This window comes from Rhinopithecus roxellana, chromosome 11, assembly GCF_007565055.1.
Source record: "Rhinopithecus roxellana isolate Shanxi Qingling chromosome 11, ASM756505v1, whole genome shotgun sequence".
NCBI classification, from domain to species: domain Eukaryota; kingdom Metazoa; phylum Chordata; class Mammalia; order Primates; family Cercopithecidae; genus Rhinopithecus; species Rhinopithecus roxellana.
In genome coordinates this window covers 24,836,080-24,862,396 of record NC_044559.1, presented here as the reverse complement: position 1 = coordinate 24,862,396, position 26,317 = coordinate 24,836,080, and the positions used below count along the sequence as shown (strand labels likewise).

General features: G+C 43.9%; 1 protein-coding gene across 4 annotated transcripts in view; it reads right to left on the bottom strand.

Annotated features, from left to right (window-relative positions):
• Positions 1-26,317, bottom strand: part of PRKCQ (protein kinase C theta) — a 157,565-nt gene that overhangs the window by 20,016 nt on the left and 111,232 nt on the right. For all 4 annotated transcript variants that reach the window (XM_030940712.1, XM_030940711.1, XM_030940714.1 and 1 more), the window contains 3 exons: positions 16,598-16,689; positions 14,552-14,614; positions 11,909-12,047 (listed from right to left, as the gene is read on the bottom strand). In XM_030940712.1, coding sequence (XP_030796572.1) covers positions 11,909-12,047; positions 14,552-14,614; positions 16,598-16,689 — 294 coding nt within the window. The remainder of the gene's footprint in view (positions 1-11,908; positions 12,048-14,551; positions 14,615-16,597; positions 16,690-26,317) is intronic.

Sequence of the window (26,317 nt, the reverse complement as noted above, 5' to 3'; positions counted from 1 at the left end):
CTTTGTCAAAATGAGTTTGGACCTCCAAAGAGACACCAGCCTCTCTTTGCTCCTATTATAGGAACACAGGGGGAACAGTGGGGCTTCTGGGAGGTACTTTAGCCCTCAGGAGGCGCAGTCTAGTGAGGCGGTCCCCAGTCGCAGGAGCGCAGGTCTGGCTTTCATGTGTGGCTCCTGACGTTGCTCTGAAATGCATGAGCTTCTGAGATTTGAGTTCTCCTGACAGGAATGATGGGTGCCTGTCAGACAGACTCCATGGCCTCTGTCCCAGCTGCTGCGTGTTCCTGTGTTTTCATTCTCTGCCTCTCTGGCCTCTGTCCCAGCTGCTGCGTGTTCCTGTGTTTTCATTCTCTGCCTCACCCGGTTGGCTTTCCCCAGGCCCAGACTCTGCTCCCTGAAGGTGCTCACAGACACGTTCATAGGAGAGACAGCAGCGGAACACTCGTCAAGACCCCGCAGGGCAGCCTCAACTTAGAACCACGCAAAAGAGGCGAACATTTCCCTGCGGCACCGAGGAGGGGGAAACTGCTCCAGTTTTGTTTCCTTTTTGAGGGAAAAGGGGGCAATGGGGAATTGAGAGAGACGAAGGAAAACTTCCCCGAGCGGATGGAGGGAGGGGAGCCTCAGACCAGGCGCGGATTCTTCCAGGTAAAGAAGGGGGAAGCTGGGGAGGGTTATTTAGCCAAAGATGCCCAGAGGTGGGGAATCCAGTACACATTTAGAGATGAACTTTTAGGCTGCTTGGCTTGGTGTGGTCGTTGATTCAGGAAGCAGCTGAGGGCTGCTGCTCCAGCCTGTGTGTGGGTGGATAAGCCGTGGTCCCTGATGGGGAGAAGCTCAATGGATTGGTCAGGTGGATGCAGAGGTGCTGTGGCCGCACAGGGAAGGGGACAGCCGGCGACTCCTAAAGCTGGCGGCAACTTTAGGGAGAAGGTGACTGTGTTCCGGGGGAGGATCACAGACCAAGGATGTGCAATGGCAGAGAGGCACAGTGTGGCCTGGCCAGGGCAGGTAGCATATATATATATATATATATATATTTTTTTTTTTTTTTTTTTTTGAGTCAGAGTCTCGCTCTGTCACCAGGCTAGAATGCAGTGGCGCGATCTCAGCTCACTGCAACCTCTGCCTCCCAGGTTCAGGCAATTCCCCTGCCTCAGCCTCCTGAGTAGCTGGGACTACAGGCAGCCGCCACCATGCCCGGCTAATTTTTTGTATTTTAGTAGACACAGGGTTTCACCACATTGGCCAGGATGGTCTCGATCTCGATCTCCCCGCCTCAGCCTCCCAAAATGCTGGGATTACAGGCATGAGCCACTGTGCCCGGCCGCACTTAAGTTTTTTAAAAGAATTCTTCTATTCGTAGGTAGCAATTTAACGTGGCAGCACATGTTCTTAGGGACCCACATTCAGGACTGTGACTGGCACCCAGCTGAGAATGGGGACTCCTTGAGAATATTGAAGCCAGACAGAGGTGGGTCTGCACAGCACAGAGGAGAATCTGGAGACCTGGCTGGTCTGTGGCCTCTGGGGGTGCGTGTACCCGGGGTGGCCCAGACCATCCCAGACATGACAAGAAAATTTGAACTTGCATTTGTAATACATCCATTAAAAAAAATCTAAAATGAGGAAGAATTGAGGCTTCATGACTATCTACCATTTAGAGTGACACAGGTACCCTCACTGAGAAACTGAAACAGGAAGTGACGAATCCTGGGGGGAGAGGGAGGCTGCATCTCAGAGGGAGCTCCGTGGTGACTCAGCTTATCCGTTTATTTTCCATGCATCATAAATTGTGCTATCGTTTTGGGTTCTGATTTTTTCTTTTTTTGAGAGAGAGTCTCGCTCTGTCACCCAGGCTGGAATGCAGTGGTGCAATCTTGGCTCACTGCAACCTCCGTCTCACAGGTTCAAGCGATTCTCATGCCTCAGCCTCCTGAATAGATGGGATTACAAGCGCCTGCCACCACGCCAGGCTAATTTTTGTGTTTTCAGTAGACACAGGGTTTCGCCATGTTGGTCAGGCTGGTCTTGAACTCCTGACCTCAGGTGATCCACCCACCTCGGCCTCCCAAAGTGCTGCGATTACAGGCGCCTACCACCATGCCTGGCTAATTTTTGTATTTTTAGTAGAGATGGGGTTTTGCCATCTTGCCCAGGCTGGTCTTGAACTCCTGGGCTCAAGTGATCTGCCCACCTCAGCCTCTCAAAGTGCTGGGATTACAGGTGTGAGCCATCATGCTTGGCCTGAGTGCTGTTTTAACTAAATAAATTTTTACAAAATGACAAGGCCTTATGAAGTTATCTGCAAAGAGGCTTGGGCTGAAGGTAACACTGCAATAGCAATGCAAACATAACGTTTGGATGAAGCTAATTTCGCACTAAAATAATGCTTTCTTAAGCAGAACATGAGAAAATGGCAACACTGATGTTTTGATTTCTCCCAGGGCAAGCTCTCTGTCAGCCACATATGATGAAGCTAAAAACAATGATGTTTTAGCCAACAGCAGATTGGTTAAGAAAATGGAATATATCAAAAACACTGCTTTTAATTATGGACTTATATCTACTATTGTCAGTGATTTCCTTGCCTTAGTGCATATGATAATGTCTGTTTATAATTATACCTTCAGGAAGTGTATTTTCCAGCTATTATAACCATTAAAACCCAGAATTGAAATAAACAGGGGGGGCGGAGCAAGATGGCCGAATAGGAACAGCTCCAGTCTCCAACTCCCAGCACGAGCGACACAGAAGACCAGTGATTTCTGCATTCTCAACTGAGGTACTGGGGTCATCTCACTAGGGAGTGCCGGACAATCGGTGCTGGTCAGCTGCTGCAGCCCGACCAGCGAGAGCGAAGCAGGGCGAGGCATCGCCTCACCTGGGAAGCGCAAGGGGGAAGGGAATCCCTTTTCCTAGCCAGGGGAACTGAGACACACAACACCTGGAAAATTGGGTGACTCCCACCCCAATACTGCGCTTTAAGCAAACGGGCACACCAGGAGATTATAACCCACACCTGGCCAGGAGGGTCCCACGCCCATGGAACCTCCCTCATTGCTAGCACAGCAGTCTGCGATTTAACTGCAAGGCAGCAGCGAGGCTGGGGGAGGGGCGCCCGCCATTGCTGAGGCTTAAGTAGGTAAACAAAGCCGCTGGGAAGCTCGAAGTGGGTGGAGCTCACAGCAGCTCAAGGAAACCTGCCTGTCTCTGTAGACTCCACCTCTGGGGACAGGGCACAGCTAAACAACAACAACAACAAAAGCAGCAGAAACCTCTGCAGACGCAAACGACTCTGTCTGATAGCTTTGAAGAGAGCAGTGGATCTCCCAACATGGAGGTTGAGATCTGAGAACGGACAGACTGCCTGCTCAAGTGGGTTCCTGACCCCTGAGTAGCCTAACTGGGAGACATCCCCCACTAGGGGCAGTCTGACACCCCACACCTCACAGGGTGGAGTACACCCCTGAGAGGAAGCTTCCAAAGTAAGAATCAGACAGGTACACTCACTGTTCAGCAATATTCTATCTTCTGCAACCTCTGCTGCTGATACCCAGGAAAACAGGGTCTGGAGTGGACCTCAAGCAATCTCCAACAGACCTACAGCTGAGGGTCCTGACTGTTAGAAGGAAAACTATCAAACAGGAAGGATACCTATACCAAAACCCCATCAGTACGTCACCATCATCAAAGACCAGAGACAGATAAAACCACAAAGATGGGGGAAAAGCAGGGCAGAAAAGCTGGAAATTCAAAAAATAAGAGCGCGTCTCCCCCTGCAAAGGAGTCCAGCTCATCGCCAGCAACGGATCAAAGCTGGTCAGAGAATGACTTTGACGAGATGAGAGAAGAAGGCTTCAGTCCATCAAACTTCTCAGAGCTAAAGGAGGAATTACGTACCCAGCGCAAAGAAACTAAAAATCTTGAAAAAAGAGTGGAAGAATTGATAGCTAGAATAATTAATGCAGAGAAGGTCATAAACGAAATGACAGAGATGAAAACCATGACACGAGAAATACGTGACAAAAGCACAAGCTTCAGTAACTGACTCGATCAACTGGAAGAAAGAGTATCAGCGATTGAGGATCGAATGAATGAAATGAAGTGAGAAGAGAAACCAAAAGAAAAAAGAAGAGAAAGAAATGAACAAAGCCTGCAAGAAGTATGGGATTATGTAAAAAGACCAAATCTACGTCTGATTGGGGTGCCTGAAAGTGAGGGGGAAAATGGAACCAAGTTGGAAAACACTCTTCAGGATATCATCCAGGAGAACTTCCCCAACCTAGTAGGGCAGGCCAACATTCAAATTCAGGAAATACAGAGAACGCCACAAAGATACGCCTCCAGAAGAGCAACTCCAAGACACATAATTGCCAGATTCACCAAAGTTGAAATGAAGGAAAAAATCTTAAGGGCAGCCAGAGAGAAAGGTCGGGTTACCCACAAAGGGAAGCCCATCAGACTAACAGCAGATCTCTCGACAGAAACTCTACAAGCCAGAAGAGAGTGGGGGCCAATATTCAACGTTCTTAAAGAAAAGAATTTTCAACCCAGAATTTCATATCCAGCCAAACTAAGTTTCATAAGTGAAGGAGAAATAAAATCCTTTACAGATAAGCAAATGCTTAGAGATTTTGTCACCACCAGGCCTGCCTTACAAGAGACCCTGAAGGAAGCCCTAAACATGGAAAGGGACAACCGATACCAGCCATTGCAAAAACATGCCAAAATGTAAACACCATCGAGGCTAGGAAGAAACTGCATCAACTAACGAGCAAAATAACCAGTTAATATCATAATGGCAGGATCAAGTTCACACATAACAATATTAACCTTAAATGTAAATGGACTAAATGCTCCAATTAAAAGACACAGGCTGGCAAACTGGATAAAGAGTCAAGACCCATCAGTCTGCTGTATTCAGGAGACCCATCTCACATGCAGAGACATACATAGGCTCAAAATAAAGGGATGGAGGAAGATCTACCAAGCAAATGGAGAACAAAAAAAAGCAGGGGTTGCAATACTAGTCTCTGATAAAACAGACTTTAAACCATCAAAGCTGAAAAGAGACAAGGCCATTACACAATGGTAAAGGGATCAATTCAACAGGAAGAGCTAACTATCCTAAATATATATGCACCCAATACAGGAGCACCCAGATTCATAAAGCAAGTCCTTAGAGACTTACAAAGAGACTTAGACTCCCATACAATAATAATGGGAGACTTCAACACTCCACTGTCAACATTAGACAGATCAACAAGACAGAAAGCTAACAAGGATATCCAGGAATTGAACTCATCTCTGCACCAAGCGGACCTAATAGACATCTATAGAACTCTCCACCCCAAATCAACAGAATATTCATTCTTCTCAGCACCACATCGCACTTATTCCAAAATTGACCACATAATTGGAAGTAAAGCACTCCTCAGCAAATGTACAAGAACAGAAATTATAACAAACTGTCTCTCAACCACAGTGCAATCAAACTAGAACTCAGGACTAAGAAACTCAATCAAAACCGCTCAACTACATGGAAACTGAACAACCTGCTCCTGAATGACTACTGGGTACATAACGAAATGAAGGCAGAAATAAAGATGTTCTTTGAAACCAATGAGAACAAAGAGACAACATACCAGAATCTCTGGGACACATTTAAAGCAGTGTGCAGAGAGAAATCTATAGCACTAAATGTCCACAAGAGAAAGCAGGAAAGATCTAAAACTGACACTCTAACATCACAATTAAAAGAACTAGAGAGGCAAGAGCAAACACATTCAAAAGCTAGCAGAAGGCAAGAAATTACTAAGATCAGAGCAGAACTGAAGGAGATAGAGACACAAAAAACCCTCCAAAAAAATCAATGAATCCAGGAGTTGGTTTTTTGAAAAGATCAACAAAATTGACAGACCGCTAGCAAGACTAATAAAGAAGAAAAGAGAGAGGAATCAAATAGACGCAATAAAAAATGATAAAGGGGATGTCACCACTGACCCCACAGAAATACAAACTACCATCAGAGAATACTATAAACACCTCTACGCAAATCAACTAGAAAATCTAGAAGAAATGGATAATTTCCTGGACACTTACACTCTCCCAAGACTAAACCAGGAAGAAGTTGAATCCCTGAATAGACCAATAGCAGGCTCTGAAATTGAGGAAATAATTAATAGCCTACCAACCAAAAAAAGTCCAGGACCAGATGGATTCACAGCTGAATTCTATCAGAGGTACAAAGGAGGAGCTGGTACCATTCCTTCTGAAACTTTTCCAATCAATAGAAAAAGAGGGAATCCTCCCTAACTCATTTTATGAGGCCAACATCATCCTGATACCAAAGCCTGGTAGAGACACAACAAAAAAAGAGAATTTTAGACCAATATCCCTGATGAACATCGATGCAAAAATCCTCAATAAAATACTGGCAAACCGGATTCAGCAGCACATCAAAAAGCTTATCCACCATGATCAAGTGGGCTTCAACCCTGGGATGCAAGGCTGGTTCAACATTCGCAAATCAATAAACATAATCCAGCATATAAACAGAACCAAAGACAAGAACCACATGATTATCTCAATAGATGCAGAAAAGGCTTTTGACAAAATTCAACAGCCCTTCATGCTAAAAACGCTCAATAAATTCGGTATTGATGGAACGTACCTCAAAATAATAAGAGCTATTGATGACAAACCCACAGCTAATATCATACTGAATGGGCAAAAACTGGAAAAATTCCCTTTGAAAACTGGCACAAGACAGGGATGCCCTCTCTCACCACTCCTATTCAACATAGTGTTGGAAGTTCTGGCTAGGGCAATCAGGCAAGAGAAAGAAATAAAGGGTATTCACTTAGGAAAAGAAGAAGTCAAACTGTCCCTGTTTGCAGATGACATGATTGTATATTTAGAAAACCCCATTGTCTCAGCCCAAAATCTCCTTAAGCTGATAAGCAACTTCAGCAAAGTCTCAGGATACAAAATTAATGTGCAAAAATCACAAGCATTCTTATACACCAGTAACAGACAAACAGAGAGCCAAATCATGAATGAACTTCCATTCACAATTGCTTCAAAGAGAATAAAATACCTAGGAATCCAACTTACAAGGGATGTAAAGGACCTCTTCAAGGAGAACTACAAACCACTGCTCAGTGAAATAAAAGAGGACACAAACAAATGGAAGAACATACCATGCTCATGGATAGGAAGAATCAATATCATGAAAATGGCCATACTGCGCAAGGTAACTTATAGATTCAATGCCATCCTCATCAAGCTACCAATGAGTTTCTTCACAGAATTGGAAAAAACTGCTTTAAAGTTCATATGGAACCAAAAAAGAACCCACATTGCCAAGACAATCCTAAGTCAAAAGAACAAAGCTGGAGGCGTCACGCTACCTGACTTCAAACTATACTACAAGGCTACAGTAACCAAAACAGCATGGTACTGGTACCAAAACAGAGATATAGACCAATGGAACAGAACAGAGTCCTCAGAACTAATACCACACATCTACAGCCATCTGATCTTTGACAAATCTGAGAGAAACAAGAAATGGGGAAAGGATTCCCTATTTAATAAATGGTGCTGGGAAAATTGGCTAGCCATAAGTAGAAAGCTGAAACTGGATCCTTTCCTTACTCCTTATACGAAAATTAATTCAAGATGGATTAGAGACTTAAATGTTAGACCTAATACCATAAAAACCCTAGAAGAAAACCTAGGTAGTACCATTCAGGACATAGGCATGGGCAAGGACTTCATGTCTAAAACACCAAAAGCAACGGCAGCAAAAGGCAAAATTGATAAATGGGATCTAATTAAACTAAAGAGCTTCTGCACAGCAAAAGAAACTACCATCAGAGTGAACAGGCAACCTACAGAATGGGAGAAAATTTTTGCAATCTACTCATCTGACAAAGGGCTAATATCCAGAATCTACAAAGAACTCAAACAAATTTACAAGAAAAAAACAAACAACCCCATCAAAAAGTGGGCAAAGGATATGAACAGACATTTCTCAAAAGAAGACATTCATACAGCCAACAGACACGTGAAAAAATGCTCATCATCACTCGCCATCAGAGAAATGCAAATCAAAACCACAATGAGATACCATCTCACACTAGTTAGAATGGCAATCATTCAAAAGTCAGGAAACAACAGGTGCTGGAGAGGATGTGGAGAAACAGGAACACTTTTACACTGTTGGTGGGATTGTAAACTAGTTCAACCATTATGGAAAACAGTATGGCAATTCCTCAATGATCTAGAACTACATGTACCATATGACCCAGCCATCCTACTACTGGGTATATACCCAAAGGATTATAAATCATGCTGCTATAAAGACACATGCACATGTATGTTTATTGCGGCACTATTCACAATAGCAAAGACTTGGAATCAACCCAAATGTCCATCTGTGACAGACTGGATTAAGAAAACGTGGCACATATACACCATGGAATACTATGCAGCCATAAAAAAGGATGAGTTTGCGTCCTTTGTAGGGACATGGATGCAGCTGGAAACCATCATTCTTAGCAAACTATCACAAGAACAGAAAACCAAACACCGCATGTTCTCACTCATAGGTGGGAACTGAACAATGGGATCACTTGGACTCGGGAAGGGGAACATCACACACCGGGGCCTATCATGGGGAGGGGGAGGGGGAAGGGATTGCATTGGGAGTTATACCTGATATAAATGACGAATTGATGGGTGCTGACGAGTTGATGGGTGCAGCACACCAACATGGCACAAGTATACATATGTAACAAACCTGCACGTTGTGCACATGTACCCTAGAACTTAAAGTATAATAATAATAATAATAATAATAATAATAAAAGAAAGAAATAAACAAATCAGACCTTTCCATCCTAGAGTCCTAAAGTGTGAAACCAAGATTTTTTTCTTTTTTTTTTTTTTTGAAACAGAGTCTTGCTCTGTCACCCAGGCTGCAGTGCAATGGCTCTATCTCAGCTCACTGCAACCTCCACCTCCCGGGTTCAAATGATTCTCCTGCCTCAGCCTCCTGAGTAGCTGGGATTACAGGCACCTGCCATCATGTCCAGCTATTTTTTTGTTTTTGTATTTTTAGTAGAGACGGAGTTTCACCATGTTGGCCAGGCTGGTCTCAAATTCCTGACCTCGTGATCCACTCGCCTTGGCCTCCCAAAGTGCTGGGATTACAGGTGTGAGCCACTGCACCTGGCTGAAACCAAGATTTTTAAAAAGTTATTTAATCTCATTATTTTAATGAGGCATAGATATTTTTGTAGTATCAATGAATATAATACAATTTAGTTATTTTATACTACATATTATTGTTAGTGTAATCTGAGCATATTCCTTTTTAGGCATTGATAACACACAGACTTAGTTGGTGACAATGTATATGATTCATATATAAACAGACAGATCTTGGGGATGCTTTTCTAACTGATCAAAAGGCATGAACACATGTAAAGAGCATGCCCTGGTGATGGATGATAAGGGAGGAAAGCAGATGGAAGGGTGTCACCAAGAGCCAGGCAAGAGATGCTCATGTTCTGCACTGGGGTAATAGCAGTAAGGGCGGGGAGGACCTGGAGATTTGCGGGGAGCTGGATCAAGGGGATTTCTTTGAACTTGGAGAAGGAATTAAGGGAGAGTCCGAATGCAGTCACAAGTTTAGGAGAATGAACGGACATGAGAGGGTCCAATTTTAGAAGGTCTTGGTGTTTGGGTGGATTTCAGGGTTAAGAAAGAGGGGGGAAATTTGGATATTTCCTAGTTTTCTCTCTAGAAGATTGGATGGATGACACATAATTCACCAAGAAAGAAAAAGAAGGAAAGAGGGAAGTAGGGAGCAAGTTCAACAGAGAGCATTGTGGACCTACTGTCTTTGAAGGACTCATGCATTTACTTTGAGGTCTCAAGCAGGAAAGTGGACATAGTGTCTGCGGCAGGAAGAAGTGCAGGTGGGCCATATTGACTCTAGAGCAAAGACCACAGTCATCAATGAAGTTGCTCATGGAGGATGTAGAGTAAGAAGGGAAGAGGACCAAGTACTGAATCACGTGGAGACAAGCATATGTGAAAGACAAGAAGGGAGTGAAGCTGCAGAGAGAAGCAAGCTGTGGAAGCCGAATTCTGCAAGGAGCAGATGGAAATCGGGAAGGGAGGTTTGCCATGGAAAAGACCCGGCACCCAACATCTGTTGACAGGAATGCATCAGAGTAAGGCAGCCACACCAAGGTGTTGTAAGGTGAAGAGGAAAGAAATTGAAGTGGCTCAGGTGAGACTGAGGGAGCAACAAAGGAGACTGTTGCTGGGGATGGCAGTGAGGGTGGTCCGAGCAAAGTGCATGCGGGCATATTTCAGAATTATTATGAAGGGCAATTCAGTAATTGAGTTGAGTCTCTCCTCTCAGGTCCCCTTCACTCATGCTTTGATGAGCTTTGGTTTCACTTCAAAATGAAAATGGTTTATAGCATCAATACCTGTATCTGTGCCAACCTGAATGAAACACAGATTTCTATGATCAGAAAGTTATTTAATCAATCAGCCTCACTCTGTGAGTTCAACAATGCCATGTAAGCTAAAAGCCATCATTCCTCATGGAACACAGGCCAAGGCTATATTCAAATTACATATCACCCAACCACAGGGCAAAGCTACATAGTTCTAGGACTCACATGGCCACAACTCCTTTGGCAATGACAGGAACTTGCTGCTGAATCATTTAACCCAGGAAATCAGAGGTCTGCCAGAGTCTTTATCAAACAACCATCCCCAATCACACGTTTATTAGTTAGTTCATCCACTTACTCTTCTAGAAGGTATCTATTAGCATCTTAATGTGCCGAGACCTGCACTACATCCTTACATGTAAAAGTGAACAAGATCATACAAATCTACCCATGAGAGAAGATGGCATAGAACCGTGTACACTTTGGATGGACATCAGTTTCCTGGCTTTGACATTGTACCACAGCTACGTGAGATGTGACCAGTGGGGGAAACTGGATGAAGGGCACAGTCAGGAGATGTTTCTGGACTATGTTTTAGCAAATTCCTGTGAATCTACAATTATTTCTAAATGAAAATGTTAAAAAAGTGAATATGAAACTGTCCATGACTGCAGAGCAAACATCCAGTCATGCAGGGAGATTTGAAGATGAAAAAGCAACCCGGACAAGTGCTGTGCCATGGGAAAGACCAAGTGGGAGGGGCGTCAGTAATCTCCCTGGGTGGGTAGCTGGGGAGGATTCTGTGAAAAGGGTAGAGCTGGGTTTAGTTGGATTGACAAATGCCCTCTGTGCAAATGTCATTTCTCTGTGTGCTCAGGATGTGACAGCAATGTCTTCTTATTTTTTTAATGGGGACGGGGTGAGTTTTAACTTTCACACTCTTTCTCATTTAATGCTTGCAATAACACCATGACATCAGCATCATACTCATTTCACAGAAGAGGAAATGGAGGTCAGTGAGACTTTGGCAATCACTCTGTGCTTACATCAGTGGTGGCTTAGAAACTCCGTCCAGGTCTTCTGACCCCACAGTTTCACCACTTGACTTGGGTGGATGCTTGCTTCCACCTGGGTCTTCACTAGCTCTCCTTCTGGTAGGTCTGAGCAGAGTGAATATGTTTTAAGGCTGGGGGAAAGGAAATGCCAAACTCTGCAAGCCTTGGAGAGATGTGATTTGTAAAAGTAGCACTCCCCACAAAATAATAATAGAAACCCACATGCATGGTGGCATTTATGAGATACTTAGGAAAACAGGTACAAATCTTGAACCAAGATACTTAAAACCTTCTGATTTTCAGGAATGAAAGAAGCAATGGCATGTGGCCAGGACATGCTGACGTGGGAGCAGCCTGTCACTGCATTCCTACCTCCGGGGCGATATAGTCGGGTGTCCCGCAGAAAGTATTCGTCTTGGCATCTCCTAACATGTTCTCCTTGCACATTCCAAAATCTGCAATCTTGATATGTCCATCTTTGTCTAACAGGATGTTATCTAGCTTCAGGTCCCTGAAAAACAAAAGCAAAGCAAATCTCACATTAATAAATATAATTTGGTTAACATAAAATTCCATAGGAGGCGAGGGAGTTTGTCTCATTGCAGCCTGAGAGGGGCTCATGAGAGGCGCTTATGTATCTATTCATTTGCACACCAAGTGGGGTGTAGACAAAGCAGATTCTGCAAGGGCCTGCTGGCTGCTGTGGATTCTTTCTTTGATTTACCAAGGGGTGCACTTCAGTATAAGAAGGACAGAGTACCCATACCCATTGGGGACCCTTGATCCCAGGACTTTCCTGAGGGTACTGATGAAGGAGGAAAGACCTAAAAAAACATACTTACTGTATGCTATTTTCTATGTATTTGTTTGTTTCTTTGTGAATGATTTATACTGCACCTAATTCCAAGTCCAGTTGATGAAGGCTGTTCCTAATACGGAATCCCTTGAGAACCAGAATCCATCCAATGCCAGAATGTCATACCAACACATTTCTGTATCCTTGGAGAACCAGTATCCTCTTGAAAGAGCCCATTCCATTCTTAGGGAAATGTAACTGATGACATTTTTTTTAAACAATTAACCGAACTTTGCTTCCCTGTGATGTCACCTATTGGTGCAAGGGGGCTTTCTATTGTTATTATGTGTGACACTCCAAATATTTGAACAAAATGACATCAAGTTTTCTCTTTTCTCACCAAGATCAGACTTCACTCCTCATGATGTGGTTTTCAGACCCTTTTGACCTTGTACCACAGCTGCGTGAGATGTGGCCACTGGGGGAAACTGGATGAAGGGCAAACATTCTGGCCTCTACCTTCCAAATATCTTGAATTTGTCAGTTTCTTCTTGAAACGTGGTGCTCAGAATGAAGCCAGAATCCTCCAGAGAGACAATCTGATTGGTGCAGGTTACAGTGGTGCCCAGAGCTCCGTTACCATCCTCTTGCCTTTTGCCACAGTGGACTAAGATACTGCACCATATTTTTTCATAGTTTCATCACAATAATACCCAATATTGAGTTTATTGTAAACTAAAACCTTCAGGTGTTTTTTTTTCTGTCCTATACGAAATGCCATTATCCCAGTTTCTTCTCATTCTGTACTTGTGAAGTTGATTTTTTAAAGATAATTCAGGTGCTTTCCTTGATTCAGTTTTTTTTTTTTTTTTTCCCCGAGACAAGATCTTTCCCTGTCATCCAGGCTGGAATGCAGTGGCATGATGTCAGTTCACTGCAACCTCAACCTCTTAAGCTCAAGCAATCCCTCCACCTCAGATGCTTGACCACATGTGTGCCATCACAATGCCTGGCTAATTTTTTAAATTTTTTGTAGAGACAAGGTCTCACTGCGTTGCCAAGGCTGGTCATGAACTCCTGACCTTAAGCAATCCTTCTGCCTCAGACTCTCAAAATGCTGGGATTACAGGCGTGAACCACTGCGCCTGGCCAGCTCTGAGGGATGTAGGTCAGTATGGGAAAGGTTCTGAAAGGCTGCCATGTGAAGCCAGCACTCCATGGGGGTGAGGAAGGAGTGCCAAGGAAGACCAGCGAGGACCCCTGGAGCCAGCTGGAGAGGGCAGAGAACCCAGAGGCCCAGGGTGTTCTGAGGCATGTCACGCTTACACCCTATGGGACACCAGGACCCAGGGGAGAACTTCAGAGTCCACAGCCTGGGCATGTCTCTGCAAGCTTTATACTCAAAGAGGCTGCTTAAGAATACTTACTTTCCAAAGCCCCCCGTAAGCCTTTAGTTCTGTGACTCCAAATAGGGCAACCCTCACTTGACTGCACCCTCAGAAAATGGAGAGGTCCTTCCCTGTAAGTGAATTCGGCACTCTGTAAGCACCAAAGCCTCAATACTAATTATCTGGTCTCCAGCAGCTCAGCTATCCTCCTCACCAGCTCCTTTCTTTTTTTTTCCTTTCTATTTTTCCTCTGAATCTGCAGTGAGTTGGAAATCTGACAGTAAGCTTGTAAAGGTTTGTATGTTAAATAAATGCTAACTACATTTTGAGAAAAGAAGTGAGGAGACTGAGGTACAATAGCGTCAATCTAAGAGCTTGGACAGAAGAACGTGAAATGATGTCATACAGCAGGGAAGGAGAAAATTCCATAAGCATTTCTAGGTGGCTCAAAGCTTAGACAAGCAAAAATAAAAGGTGTGAAGGGGACAAAAGAGAAAGAAACCATAAGATAAGAAAGAGAAAACAGGGGAGTGAAAACGGGAAAAGGAAGGTGAAAGTAGGAATTCAAGCGAGAACCAGCGTAAGGACAGAATGAGCTCAGCACTCTCCTGCTTTTGAGACTGGAAAGCAGGAGAGACTGGAATGTCTTCCTTGGTTGTGAGTAAGTCATTCTTGGTTGTAAGTCATCGTCTGTGTAATCACTGTGGGCAGGAGGCCTACGTGTGGAGCTTCCTCCCACGAAATCACACGGGCTCTCTCACAGCACTCGGTGCAATGATTAAATTAACTGAGCCAATATCTTAGCATTTGTTTCCACAAAGCAAAATTTACCTGTAGACGATTCCTTTGGAATGAAGGAACTGCAGACCAAGAATGATTTCAGCAGCATAAAACCTGGGGGAAAGAGAACCAAGGTTCAACGTGAATGTAGTCACGGAACACAATAAAATCCCCAAACCCAGACTGACCTTTCTATGACATGCTGTGTGTGGCTAAATGGCAATACACACATAACTCTGTTTAATCCTAACAAGGAAGATGTAGTCCATTCATTCTCCACACAAGAAAGTGGAGGCTCAGACACCTGCAGCCTCAGTCCTAACAGCATAAAACAGAGCTGGCATCTTAAGTGAGTCCTGCCTGTATCTAGTACTTGTTGTTATCTTTTAAACAACAATGCTCACATTGTCTTTTTTTTTTTTTTTTTTTTTGCTATTGCTAATAAAACACACACAGACATTAAAAGTAATAGTATAGACCAGGCACGGTGGCTCACGCCTGTAATCCCAGCACTTTGGGAGGCCCAAGCAGGTGGATCACTTGAGGTCAGGAGTTCAAGACCAGCCTGGGCAACATTGTGAAACACTATCTCTAGTAAAAATACAAAAATTAGCAGGGCATGGTGTTGGGTGCCTGTAGTCCCATCTACTCAGGAAGCTGAGGCTTGATAATCAATCACTTGAACCTGGGAGGTGGAGGTTGCAGTGAACTGAGATCACACCACTGCACTTCAGCCTGGGTGACAGAGCAAGACTCTGACTCAAACAAACAAACAAACAAACAAAAAACAAAAGAAAAAAGAAAAAGTAATACTATAGATAATTGGCAAATAATTTCTCCCTGTTAGAAACTCTGGTTGGCACCCATAGACCTGTGTGCGCTATTCTGAATAGAACTGGCTGGTTTATTTTCGTACTGAGAACCTTTAGCCTGGGCTACACCTACAGCCCATGAGGTGGAAAAGAGGATATTAGCAGAGGCAAGATGATAAGTTACTCTTTATCTTCAATGGTGACAAGCTTAAAGGAAATGAGTTTACCCCATCACTGGTGGGATTAAGGTCGGATATAACAGACAGTTTCCTGGAAGGGAAGTTTGCTGGATCTTGTGGAAGCATGCAAATTTCTCCTTCCTGGAAGACATTTAGGACAGGATGGACAGCGTGGGTCCAGGCTGGCTGGAGACGACAGTGGACTAAATGAATCCTTTCTAGCATGAAAAGTGCCCGATGATTTCTCTGCTGCGGAAATCCAGTAAAATTACCTCTGGGTGCATTGCTGACGTTTCCCAGAGGCAATGGTCTCAGCAGAGTGCTACCCACTAGATAAACAGCCATTCCAGCCAGGGTGTTTACAGGAGCTGGCGGACCAAATCCATTTCTCAACCCACTTCAACCTAAACCACTCAAAGTGTTCGTGCAGATGGGAGGGAGGGATTACTGAGCGCTGAGCAAAGGAAGCTAGCATGTACTCATCATCTTCCAACGAGTCCAGTGGCAGAGCTTTCTTTTACTTGCATGTCCCCGGGAGCAGGAAGTAGGACCCAAGGGCAACAGCATGGGCAGGAGGGGCAGTGAGTGCTGTGGACACAGGTGCAGTTCCACCAGGTACACACAGCGTGCCCCATCCCCATGTGTCTCAGGTTGCCTGGCACGAGGAAGGTGAAGCTTTGTTCTCAGATAGAGTAAGTGCTTCTTCCTGCTTCTTAAAGATTTATGCCTCCACATCAGGCTTTCCATGAGAGGCCTCAGCTACAAGCTCCATCCCTGGGGACTACCCTTGAGGTCTGCGGTCCATTTCACTGCTTCCTTTCCAAAGGGCACATATTTGCTTCTGTGCTCAGATTGGTTAGAAGCCTGATGAATCCGGAGGTTCCTTAAGAAACTAAGTAGTTAGTTTCAAATCACAGAGAAATGAAACCAAACTGACACGAATTTCAGTTTCACAACCTGGGAAAACTGTTGCCTTGCTTGATGTATTCCCGAGGGTTTCCCTGGCCCTGGGATTCAGGCACGCCAAGTGGGAAAAAAGAAAAAAACAATCATGTGGGAACTGACAAGAACAATGGAAAACCCCCAAACCCTGTAAAGGCTCTTACGTCGCTCTGGAAAGGTCGAACTTGTGGCAGCTTTGGATGTGGTACATTAAGTCCCCTCCATTGAGGTACTCCATCACAAAAAAGAGGTTTTCCTGTGGAAAAACAAGACAATCCCAACTTTTATTTCATTTTATTTTTATTTATTTGGTACGAGACAGGGTCTCACTCTGTCTCCCAGGCTGGAGTGCAGTGGCGCGATCTCGGTTCACTACAACCTCCGCCTCCCGGCTTCAAGCAATTTCCCCCCGTCAGCCTCCCTAGTAGCTGGGACTACAGGCATGTGCCACCACACCCAGCTAATTTTTGTATTTTTGGCAGAGACGGGGTTTCGCCATGTTAGCCAGGCTGGTCTCGAACACTTGACCTCAGGTGATCCGCCCACCTCGGCCTCCCAAAGTGCTGGGATTACAGGCATGAGTCACCATACCCAGTCACAGTTCCAATTTTTAGGTCCTTAGAGAAAATACAACAAGCAAGACTACTTTTTAAATGGATTAGATCATTTCAGGGGAACCAATTCTGTTGTGAAATCACTTATCAGAAGACTGTCAAAATCATTTAGCCAATCTATATTTTTGAGCACCAGGAAGCCTGGGGACTCTAGGTGGGATGCTGTGTGACATCTAGATGCTTGCGTGTTACAACCCGGCAGATGAGCTGGGGCACAAGGGAGAGTCCAGTTGACCTGCTGGCCAGACAATGGGATGGTGCCGGGCACTCAGGGCACTTAGCATGTGCCGATCATGTACTTACCGAAAGTGACAGGGTGCAGGGTGATAAGGAGAATGTGTTTTGGTCTCTGACTCCAAGGGTGGAGCTTGAAAACATTCATTCATTCAACACTCAGTAATTAGCTACTGAGCATACTCTACGTGCATGGCATGGTGGGGAGTGGGCAAGACATGCCAGTCATTCCTCCCTGGAGCTTGCAATCAAGTTTAACCTCATTTTTCTCCAGTCCTGACTTAACTCACGGCAGAGGCAAGCTACAGTTTATGATGGAGTTCTTCTGGCAGAGGACACGACGTATGTCAGCAGAGCCAGAGCCCTCGAGCGGCCACAGTCAGAAGGGCTGGGTGGCCTTCACGCTGTGGTGGGCATATCAGAGGCAGCCAGGATTGCAACCAGCCTCAGCTCCTCAATGATGTGAGACAATGATTTTTTAAAAATAAATGTATTTATAACACTTTAGAGCAACCTGATTTTTAAAGGGTTGTAATACATCACAGAATCAGTAATCCATAAAGTGTGGGGACTTTTGGTGCGTCTGGGCATGAATTTGCACCGGAAATTCTTACCTGGGTGGTTTCTTAACAGAATTAACCTTTACATTTTGATGTGAACCCAACCGATGCCGTGGGGCATAGGAGGTAATGGTAGAAACGTTGTTCTGGTCTGACAGTCAGACTTCTTGCCTGGTCGCCACAGAATGGGGAAACCAAGTATTGTGGCAATTATCTCAATAATCCAGGTCAAGGTAAGTGTCCATTTTTTTTCAATGTTAGTTTCTGATCTGATTTACTAATTCCATATATACTTAACTGGAGCCCACCCTTTTCTCTTCTGGATAGGCCCAAATTCTCAGCCGACATAAATCATCACTTAACACTGAGATTTCAAACCCAATTTGAGAGTCATCACTGGTCTTGCCTGCACACACCTGCTTTCTCACGCTACCTCTTGCTCTCATCAGCACCATAGAAAGAGCTTCTGTTCTAACCTCACTTTTTTACTCAAAACTATAATGGCCCTATACAAGCCACAAAGGTAGAATCTTCTTTCAAGTACTTGGGAGAGCAAAGCGTATGAAAGTGTAGAGCAAAACCATTTGTGACAGTGCTTGAGTGAATGGTTTCTTCTAAGTGTTCGGATGCTTACAAATTCCTAGAAAGGCTGACATTTCAGAATTTAACACTGTCAATTTAGACGTGGAGAAAGTGGTGGGAGGGGACTGGAGGCAACAGTTCAGCCCCATTCCCATGCATTACACACACCTTCCCACGTGTTCTCAGCTCTAAATCAGACGCCACACTAGTGGTGAACACTGGGAGGTTGAACAGGCCGTTAAAGTCTAAGAGATCACAGGGCACAGTCAGTGTTTACTACCATGAGGGTGAGAAGAAGACTATGTTGCTAGTGATTATTAATTAAACAGCAATGGGAGGCAGAGCAAGATGGCCGAATAGGAATAGCTCCAGTCTCCAACTCCCAGTGCGAGCGACACAGAAGACCGGTGATTTCTGAATTTTCAACTGAGGTACTGGGGTCATCTCACTAGGGAGTGCCGGACATACGGTGCTGGTCAGCTGCTGCAGCCCGACCAGCGAGAGCGAAGCAGGGCGAGGCATCGCCTCACCTGGGAAGCGCAAGGGGGAAGGGAATCCCTTTTCCTAGCCAGGGGAACTGAGACACACAACACCTGGAAAATCGGGTAACTCCCACCCCAATATTGCGCTTTAAGCAAACGGGCACACCAGAAGAATATATCCCACACCTGGCCGGGAGGGTCCCACGCCCACGGAGCCTCCCTCATTGCTAACACAGCAGTCTGCGATCTAACCGCAAGGCAGCAGCGAGGCTGGGGGAGGGGTGCCCGCCATTGCTGAGGCTTAAGTAGGTAAACAAAGCCGCTGGGAAGCTCGAAGTGGGTGGAGCTCACAGCAGCTCAAGGAAACCTGCCTGTCTCTGTAGACTCCACCTCTGGGGACAGGGCACAGCTAAAAAACAAAACAACAAAAAGGCAGCAGAACCTCTGCAGACGCAAACGACTCTGTCTGACAGCTTTGAAGAGAGCAGTGGATCTCCCAACATGGAGGTTGAGATCTGAGAACGGACAGACTGCCTGCTCAAGTGGGTCCCTGACCCCTGAGTAGCCTAACTGGGAGACATCCCCCACTAGGGGCAGTCTGACACCCCACACCTCACAGGGTGGAGTACACCCCTGAGAGGAAGCTTCCAAAGTAAGAATCAGACAGGTACACTCACTGTTCAGCAATATTCTATCTTCTGCAACCTCTGCTGCTGATACCCAGGAAAACAGGGTCTGGAGTGGACCTCAAGCAATCTCCAACAGACCTACAGCTGAGGGTCCTGACTGTTAGAAGGAAAACTATCAAACAGGAAGGACACCTATACCAAAACCCCATCAGTACGTCACCATCATCAAAGACCAGAGACAGATAAAACCACAAAGATGGGGAAGAAGCAGGGCAGAAAAGCTGGAAATTCAAAAAATAAGAGCGCATCTCCCCCTGCAAAGGAGCGCAGCCCATCGCCAGCAACGGATCAAAGCTGGTCAGAGAATGACTTTGACGAGATGAGAGAAGAAGGCTTCAGTCCATCAAACTTCTCAGAGCTAAAGGAGGAATTACGTACCCAGCGCAAAGAAACTAAAAATCTTGAAAAAAGAGTGGAAGAATTGACAGCTAGAATAATTAATGCAGAGAAGGTCATAAACAAAATGACAGAGATGAAAACCATGACACGAGAAATACGTGACAAATGCACAAGCTTCAGTAACCGACTCGATTAACTGGAAGAAAGAGTATCAACGACTGAGGATCAAATGAATGAAATGAAGCGAGAAGAGAAACCAAAAGAAAAAAGAAGAAAAAGAAATGAACAAAGCCTGCAAGAAGTATGGGATTATGTAAAAAGACCAAATCTACGTCTGATTGGGGTGCCTGAAAGTGAGGGGGAAAACGGAACCAAGTTGGAAAACACTCTTCAGGATATCATCCAGGAGAACTTCCCCAACCTAGTAGGGCAGGCCAACATTCAAATTCAGGAAATACAGAGAACGCCACAAAGATACGCCTCCAGAAGAGCAACTCCAAGACACATAATTGCCAGATTCACCAAAGTTGAAATGAAGGAAAAAATCTTAAGGGCAGCCAGAGAGAAAGGTCGGGTTACCCACAAAGGGAAGCCCATCAGACTAACAGCAGATCTCTCGGCAGAAACTCTACAAGCCAGAAGAGAGTGGGGGCCAATATTCAACGTTCTTAAAGAAAAGAATTTTCAACCCAGAATTTCATATCCAGCCAAACTAAGTTTCATAAGTGAAGGAGAAATAAAATCCTTTACAGATAAGCAAATGCTTAGAGATTTTGTCACCACCAGGCCTGCCTTACAAGAGACCCTGAAGGAAGCCCTAAACATGGAAAGGAACAACCAGTACCAGCCATTGCAAAAACATGCCAAAATGTAAAGACCATCGAGGCTAGGAAGAAACTGCATCAACTAACGAGCAAAATAACCAGTTAATATCATAATGGCAGGATCAAGTTCACACATAACAATATTAACCTTAAATGTAAATGGACTAAATGCTCCAATTAAAAGACACAGACTGGCAAACTGGATAAAGAGTCAAGACCCATCAGTCTGCTGTATTCAGGAGACCCATCTCACATGCAGAGACATACATAGGCTCAAAATAAAGGGATGGAGGAAGATCTACCAAGCAAATGGAGAACAAAAAAAAGCAGGGGTTGCAATCCTAGTCTCTGATAAAACAGACTTTAAACCATCAAAAATCAAAAGAGACAAAGAAGGCCATTATATAATGGTAAGGGGATCAATTCAACAGGAAGAGCTAACTATCCTAAATATATATGCACCCAATACAGGAGCACCCAGATTCATACAGCAAGTCCTTAGAAACTTACAAAGAGACTTAGACTCCCATACAATAATAATGGGAGACTTCAACACTCCACTGTCAACATTAGACAGATCAACAAGACAGAAAGTTAACAAGGATATCCAGGAATTGAACTCATCTCTGCAACAAGCGGACCTAATAGACATCTATAGAACTCTCCACCCCAAATCAACAGAATATACATTCTTCTCAGCACCACATCGCACTTATTCCAAAATTGACCACATAATTGGAAGTAAAGCACTCCTCAGCAAATGTACAAGAACAGAAATTATAACAAACTGTCTCTCAGACCACAGTGCAATCAAACTAGAACTCAGGACTAAGAAACTCAATCAAAACTGCTCAACTACATGGAAACTGAACAACCTGCTCCTGAATGACTACTGGGTACATAACGAAATGAAGGCAGAAATAAAGATGTTCTTTGAAATCAATGAGAACAAAGATACAACATACCAGAATCTCTGGGACACATTTAAAGCAGTGTGTAGAGGGAAATTTATAGCACTAAATGCCCACAAGAGAAAGCTGGAAAGATCTAAAATTGACACTCTAACATCACAATTAAAAGAACTAGAGAGGCAAGAGCAAACACATTCAAAAGCTAGCAGAAGGCAAGAAATTACTAAGATCAGAGCAGAACTGAAGGAGATAGAGACACAAAAAACCCTCCCAAAAATCCATGAATCCAGGGGTTGGTTTTTTGAAAAGATCAACAAAATTGACAGACCGCTAGCAAGACTAATAAAGAAGAAAAGAGAGAGGAATCAAATAGACGCAATAAAAAATGATAAAGGGGATATCACCACCGACCCCACAGAAATACAAACTACCATCAGAGAATACTATAAACACCTCTACGCAAATCAACTAGAAAATCTAGAAGAAATGGATAATTTCCTGGACACTTACACTCTCCCAAGACTAAACCAGGAAGAAGTTGAATCCCTGAATAGACCAATAGCAGGCTCTGAAATTGAGGCAATAATTAATAGCCTACCAACCAAAAAAAGTCCAGGACCAGATGGATTCACAGCTGAATTCTATCAGAGGTACAAGGAGGAGCTGGTACCATTCCTTCTGAAACTATTCTAATCAATAGAAAAAGAGGGAATCCTCCCTAACTCATTTTATGAGGCCAACATCATCCTGATACCAAAGCCTGGTAGAGACACAACAAAAAAAGAGAATTTTAGACCAATATCCCTGATGAACATCGATGCAAAAATCCTCAATAAAATACTGGCAAACCGGATTCAGCAGCACATCAAAAAGCTTATCCACCATGATCAAGTGGGCTTCAACCCTGGGATGCAAGGCTGGTTCAACATTCGCAAATCAATAAACGTAATCCAGCATATAAACAGAACCAAAGACAAGAACCACATGATTATCTCAATAGATGCAGAAAAGGCTTTTGACAAAATTCAACAGCCCTTCATGCTAAAAACGCTCAATAAATTCGGTATTGATGGAACGTACCTCAAAATAATAAGAGCTATTGATGACAAACCCACAGCTAATATCATACTGAATGGGCAAAAACTGGAAAAATTCCCTTTGAAAACTGGCACAAGACAGGGATGCCCTCTCTCACCACTCCTATTCAACATAGTGTTGGAAGTTCTGGCTAGGGCAATCAGGCAAGAGAAGGAAATAAAGGGTATTCAGTTAGGAAAAGAAGAAGTCAAACTGTCCCTGTTTGCAGATGACATGATTGTATATTTAGAAAACCCCATTGTCTCAGCCCAAAATCTCCTTAAGCTGATAAGCAACTTCAGCAAAGTCTCAGGATACAAAATTAATGTGCAAAAATCACAAGCATTCTTATACACCAGTAACAGACAAACAGAGAGCCAAATCATGAATGAACTTCCATTCACAATTGCTTCAAAGAGAATAAAATACCTAGGAATCCAACTTACAAGGGATGTAAAGGACCTCTTCAAGGAGAACTACAAACCACTGCTCAGTGAAATAAAAGAGGACACAAACAAATGGAAGAACATACCATGCTCATGGATAGGAAGAATCAATATCGTGAAAATGGCCATACTGCCCAAGGTTATTTATAGATTCAATGACATCCCCATCAAGCTACCAATGAGTTTCTTCACAGAATTGGAAAAAAACTGCTTTAAAGTTCATATGGAACCAAAAAAGAGCCCACATTGCCAAGACAATCCTAAGTCAAAAGGACAAAGCTGGAGGCGTCACGCTACCTGACTTCAAACTATACTACAAGGCTACCGTAACCAAAACAGCATGGTACTGGTACCAAAACAGAGATATAGACCAATGGAACAGAACAGAGTCCTCAGAAATAATACCACACATCTACAGCCATTTGATCTTTGACAAACCTGAAAGAAACAAGAAATGGGGAACGGATTCCCTGTTTAATAAATGGTGCTGGGAAAATTGGCTAGCCATAAGTAGAAAGCTGAAACTGGATCCTTTCCTTACTCCTTATACGAAGATTAATTCAAGGTGGATTAGAGACTTAAATGTTAGACCTAATACCATAAAAACCCTAGAAGAAAATCTAGGTAGTACCATTCAGGACATAGGCATGGGCAAGGACTTCATGTCTAAAACACCAAAAGCAATGGCAGCAAAAGCCAAAATTAACAAATGGGATCTAATTAAACTAAAGAGCTTCTGCACAGCAAAAGAAACTACCATCAGAGTGAACAGGCAACCTACAGAATGGGAAAAAATTTTTGCAATCTACTCATCTGACAAAGGGCTAATATCCAGAATCTACAAAGAACTCAAACAAATATACAAGAAAAAAACAAACAACCCCATCAAAAAGTGGGCAAAGGATATGAACAGACATTTCTCAAAAGAAGACATTCATACAGCCAACAGACACGTGAAAAAATGCTCATCATCACTCGCCATCAGAGAAATGCAAATCAAAACCACAATGAGATACCATCTCACACCAGTTAGAATGGCAATCATTCAAAAGTCAGGAAACAACAGGTGTTGGAGAGGATGTGGAGAAATAGGAACACTTTTACACTGTTGGTGGGATTGTAAAGTAGTTCAACCATTATGGAAAACAGTATGGCGATTCCTCAAGGATCTAGAACTAGATGTACCATATGACCCAGCCATCGCACTACTGGGTATATACCCAAAGGGTTATAAATTATTCTACTACAAAGACACATGCACACGTATGTTTATTGCGGCACTATTCACAATAGCAAAGACTTGGAATCAACCCAAATGTCCATCTGTGGCAGACTGGATTAAGAAAATGTGGCACATATACACCTTGGAATACTATGCAGCCATAAAAAAGGATGAGTTTGCGTCCTTTGTAGGGACATGGATGCAGCTGGAAACCATCATTCTTAGCAAACTATCACAGGAACAGAAAACCAAACACCGCATGTTCTCACTCATAGGTGGGAACTGAACAATGAGATCACTTGGACTCGGGAAGGGGAACATCACACACCGGGGCCTATCATGGGGAGGGGGAGGGGGAAGGGATTGCATTGGGAGTTATACATGATCTAAATGATGAATTGATGGGTGCTGACGAGTTGATGGGTGCAGCACACCAACATGGCACAAGTATACATATGTAACAAACCTGCACGTTATGCACATGTACCCTAGAACTTAAAGTATAATAAAAAAAATAAAGAAAAAATAAATAAATAAACAGCAATGGAGATGTATAGCATGTTGGATGCCCCAAATTTAATCCTCCCAAGAGAACTGCAGGCTCCACAATAAATCTGTCCAGTATCTGTTCTGGTTCTAATCTTTATATTAAGCCACAGCATGGGAAAATCACACTGACTGTTTTTTGTCCTTTGTGATGGTATTTTGCATCAGTTTAACCCTCTGGCTTGGATGAATGCCTGGTCAAACGTGGGTTTCTTGAAGGGGAGAAGGGATGGTCCATGCCTGGAAGTCCAGCTTAGGTGATCCGGCCTGGAGGACCTACTGTCTCTCTAGAGGATGCTCCTCTGTTTGGAAAGCCTGGGAATCGAGTCATCTGTGATATCTTGGGCCCACTCTGGGCCACAGAGATAGCTCTGTGATAAAATTAGCACAAATGTGTGCACATACAAACTACACAGTCCTGAGGTTTGGATTTTGAGGATCACATTTTGAGGGATGGATAAGCCTTTTAAAAGCTGAATCCAAAATGCCATCGTAAAAGGAAAATACAAATATAATAGGCTCAAACTTTCATAAACAGCTGGGGAAGGAGTGTTCAGAGTTGAAGGCAACCCACAGCTGACCAGAACCTCTGCAGAACTGCCAGCAAAAAGAAGTGTCTGCCTGCTGAAAACGCCCTGGGCTGGCGTAGATAGAACCAAACCAAGAAGAATGAGACTCAGGGTAACTGCAGAGAATGTGGGCTTCATCCTTGCTCAGCCCTGGGTTCAAAGCCCCTCTATTTGTAACTCTGGAGACGTGACTTAACCTCTCCCGAGCTTCATTTTATTTGTGAAATGGGGTAATAATACTCCTACCTCCTAGGGTTGCTGTGGGTATTAAACAAAATAGTGTGTGTGGAAATGAAGCTCTGCATTCGCCCTCAGTGGGCAATTGATAACTGATGGCAGCTGTCCTTCTAGGAAATGATTTAAAACAGGAAAGACAGAACCAAAACCAATCCAAAAACCAGCAAATACTTCCCAGAAGAAGCAAATGAACAGTTCTCTGGCCCATGGCTCTTGAAAGAAAGAGGAAAACAGAGTTAGATTCCCTCCTGCTGGGCTGCCCTTTAGGTTCTGGCCACGTGCTGAAAGAGAGGATACAAAGCAGGCCTGCGAGATAGAGATGAGAGAGAGAGAGAGAGAGAGAGAGAGAGAGAGAGAGAGAGAGAGAGAGAGAGAGAGAGAGAGAGAGATGGTGGGAAGGGAGAGAGAATGGGGCCTGTGTTGGGTTAATTGTAAATGGGACTTACTAGTCTAGACCTCACATCTTTATGGCAGGTAATACATTAACTGAAGCAAATGATTCTTTCTGGTGGGTGAGAATTGAAGCTGTGATGGCACTGGGAGATGGGACTT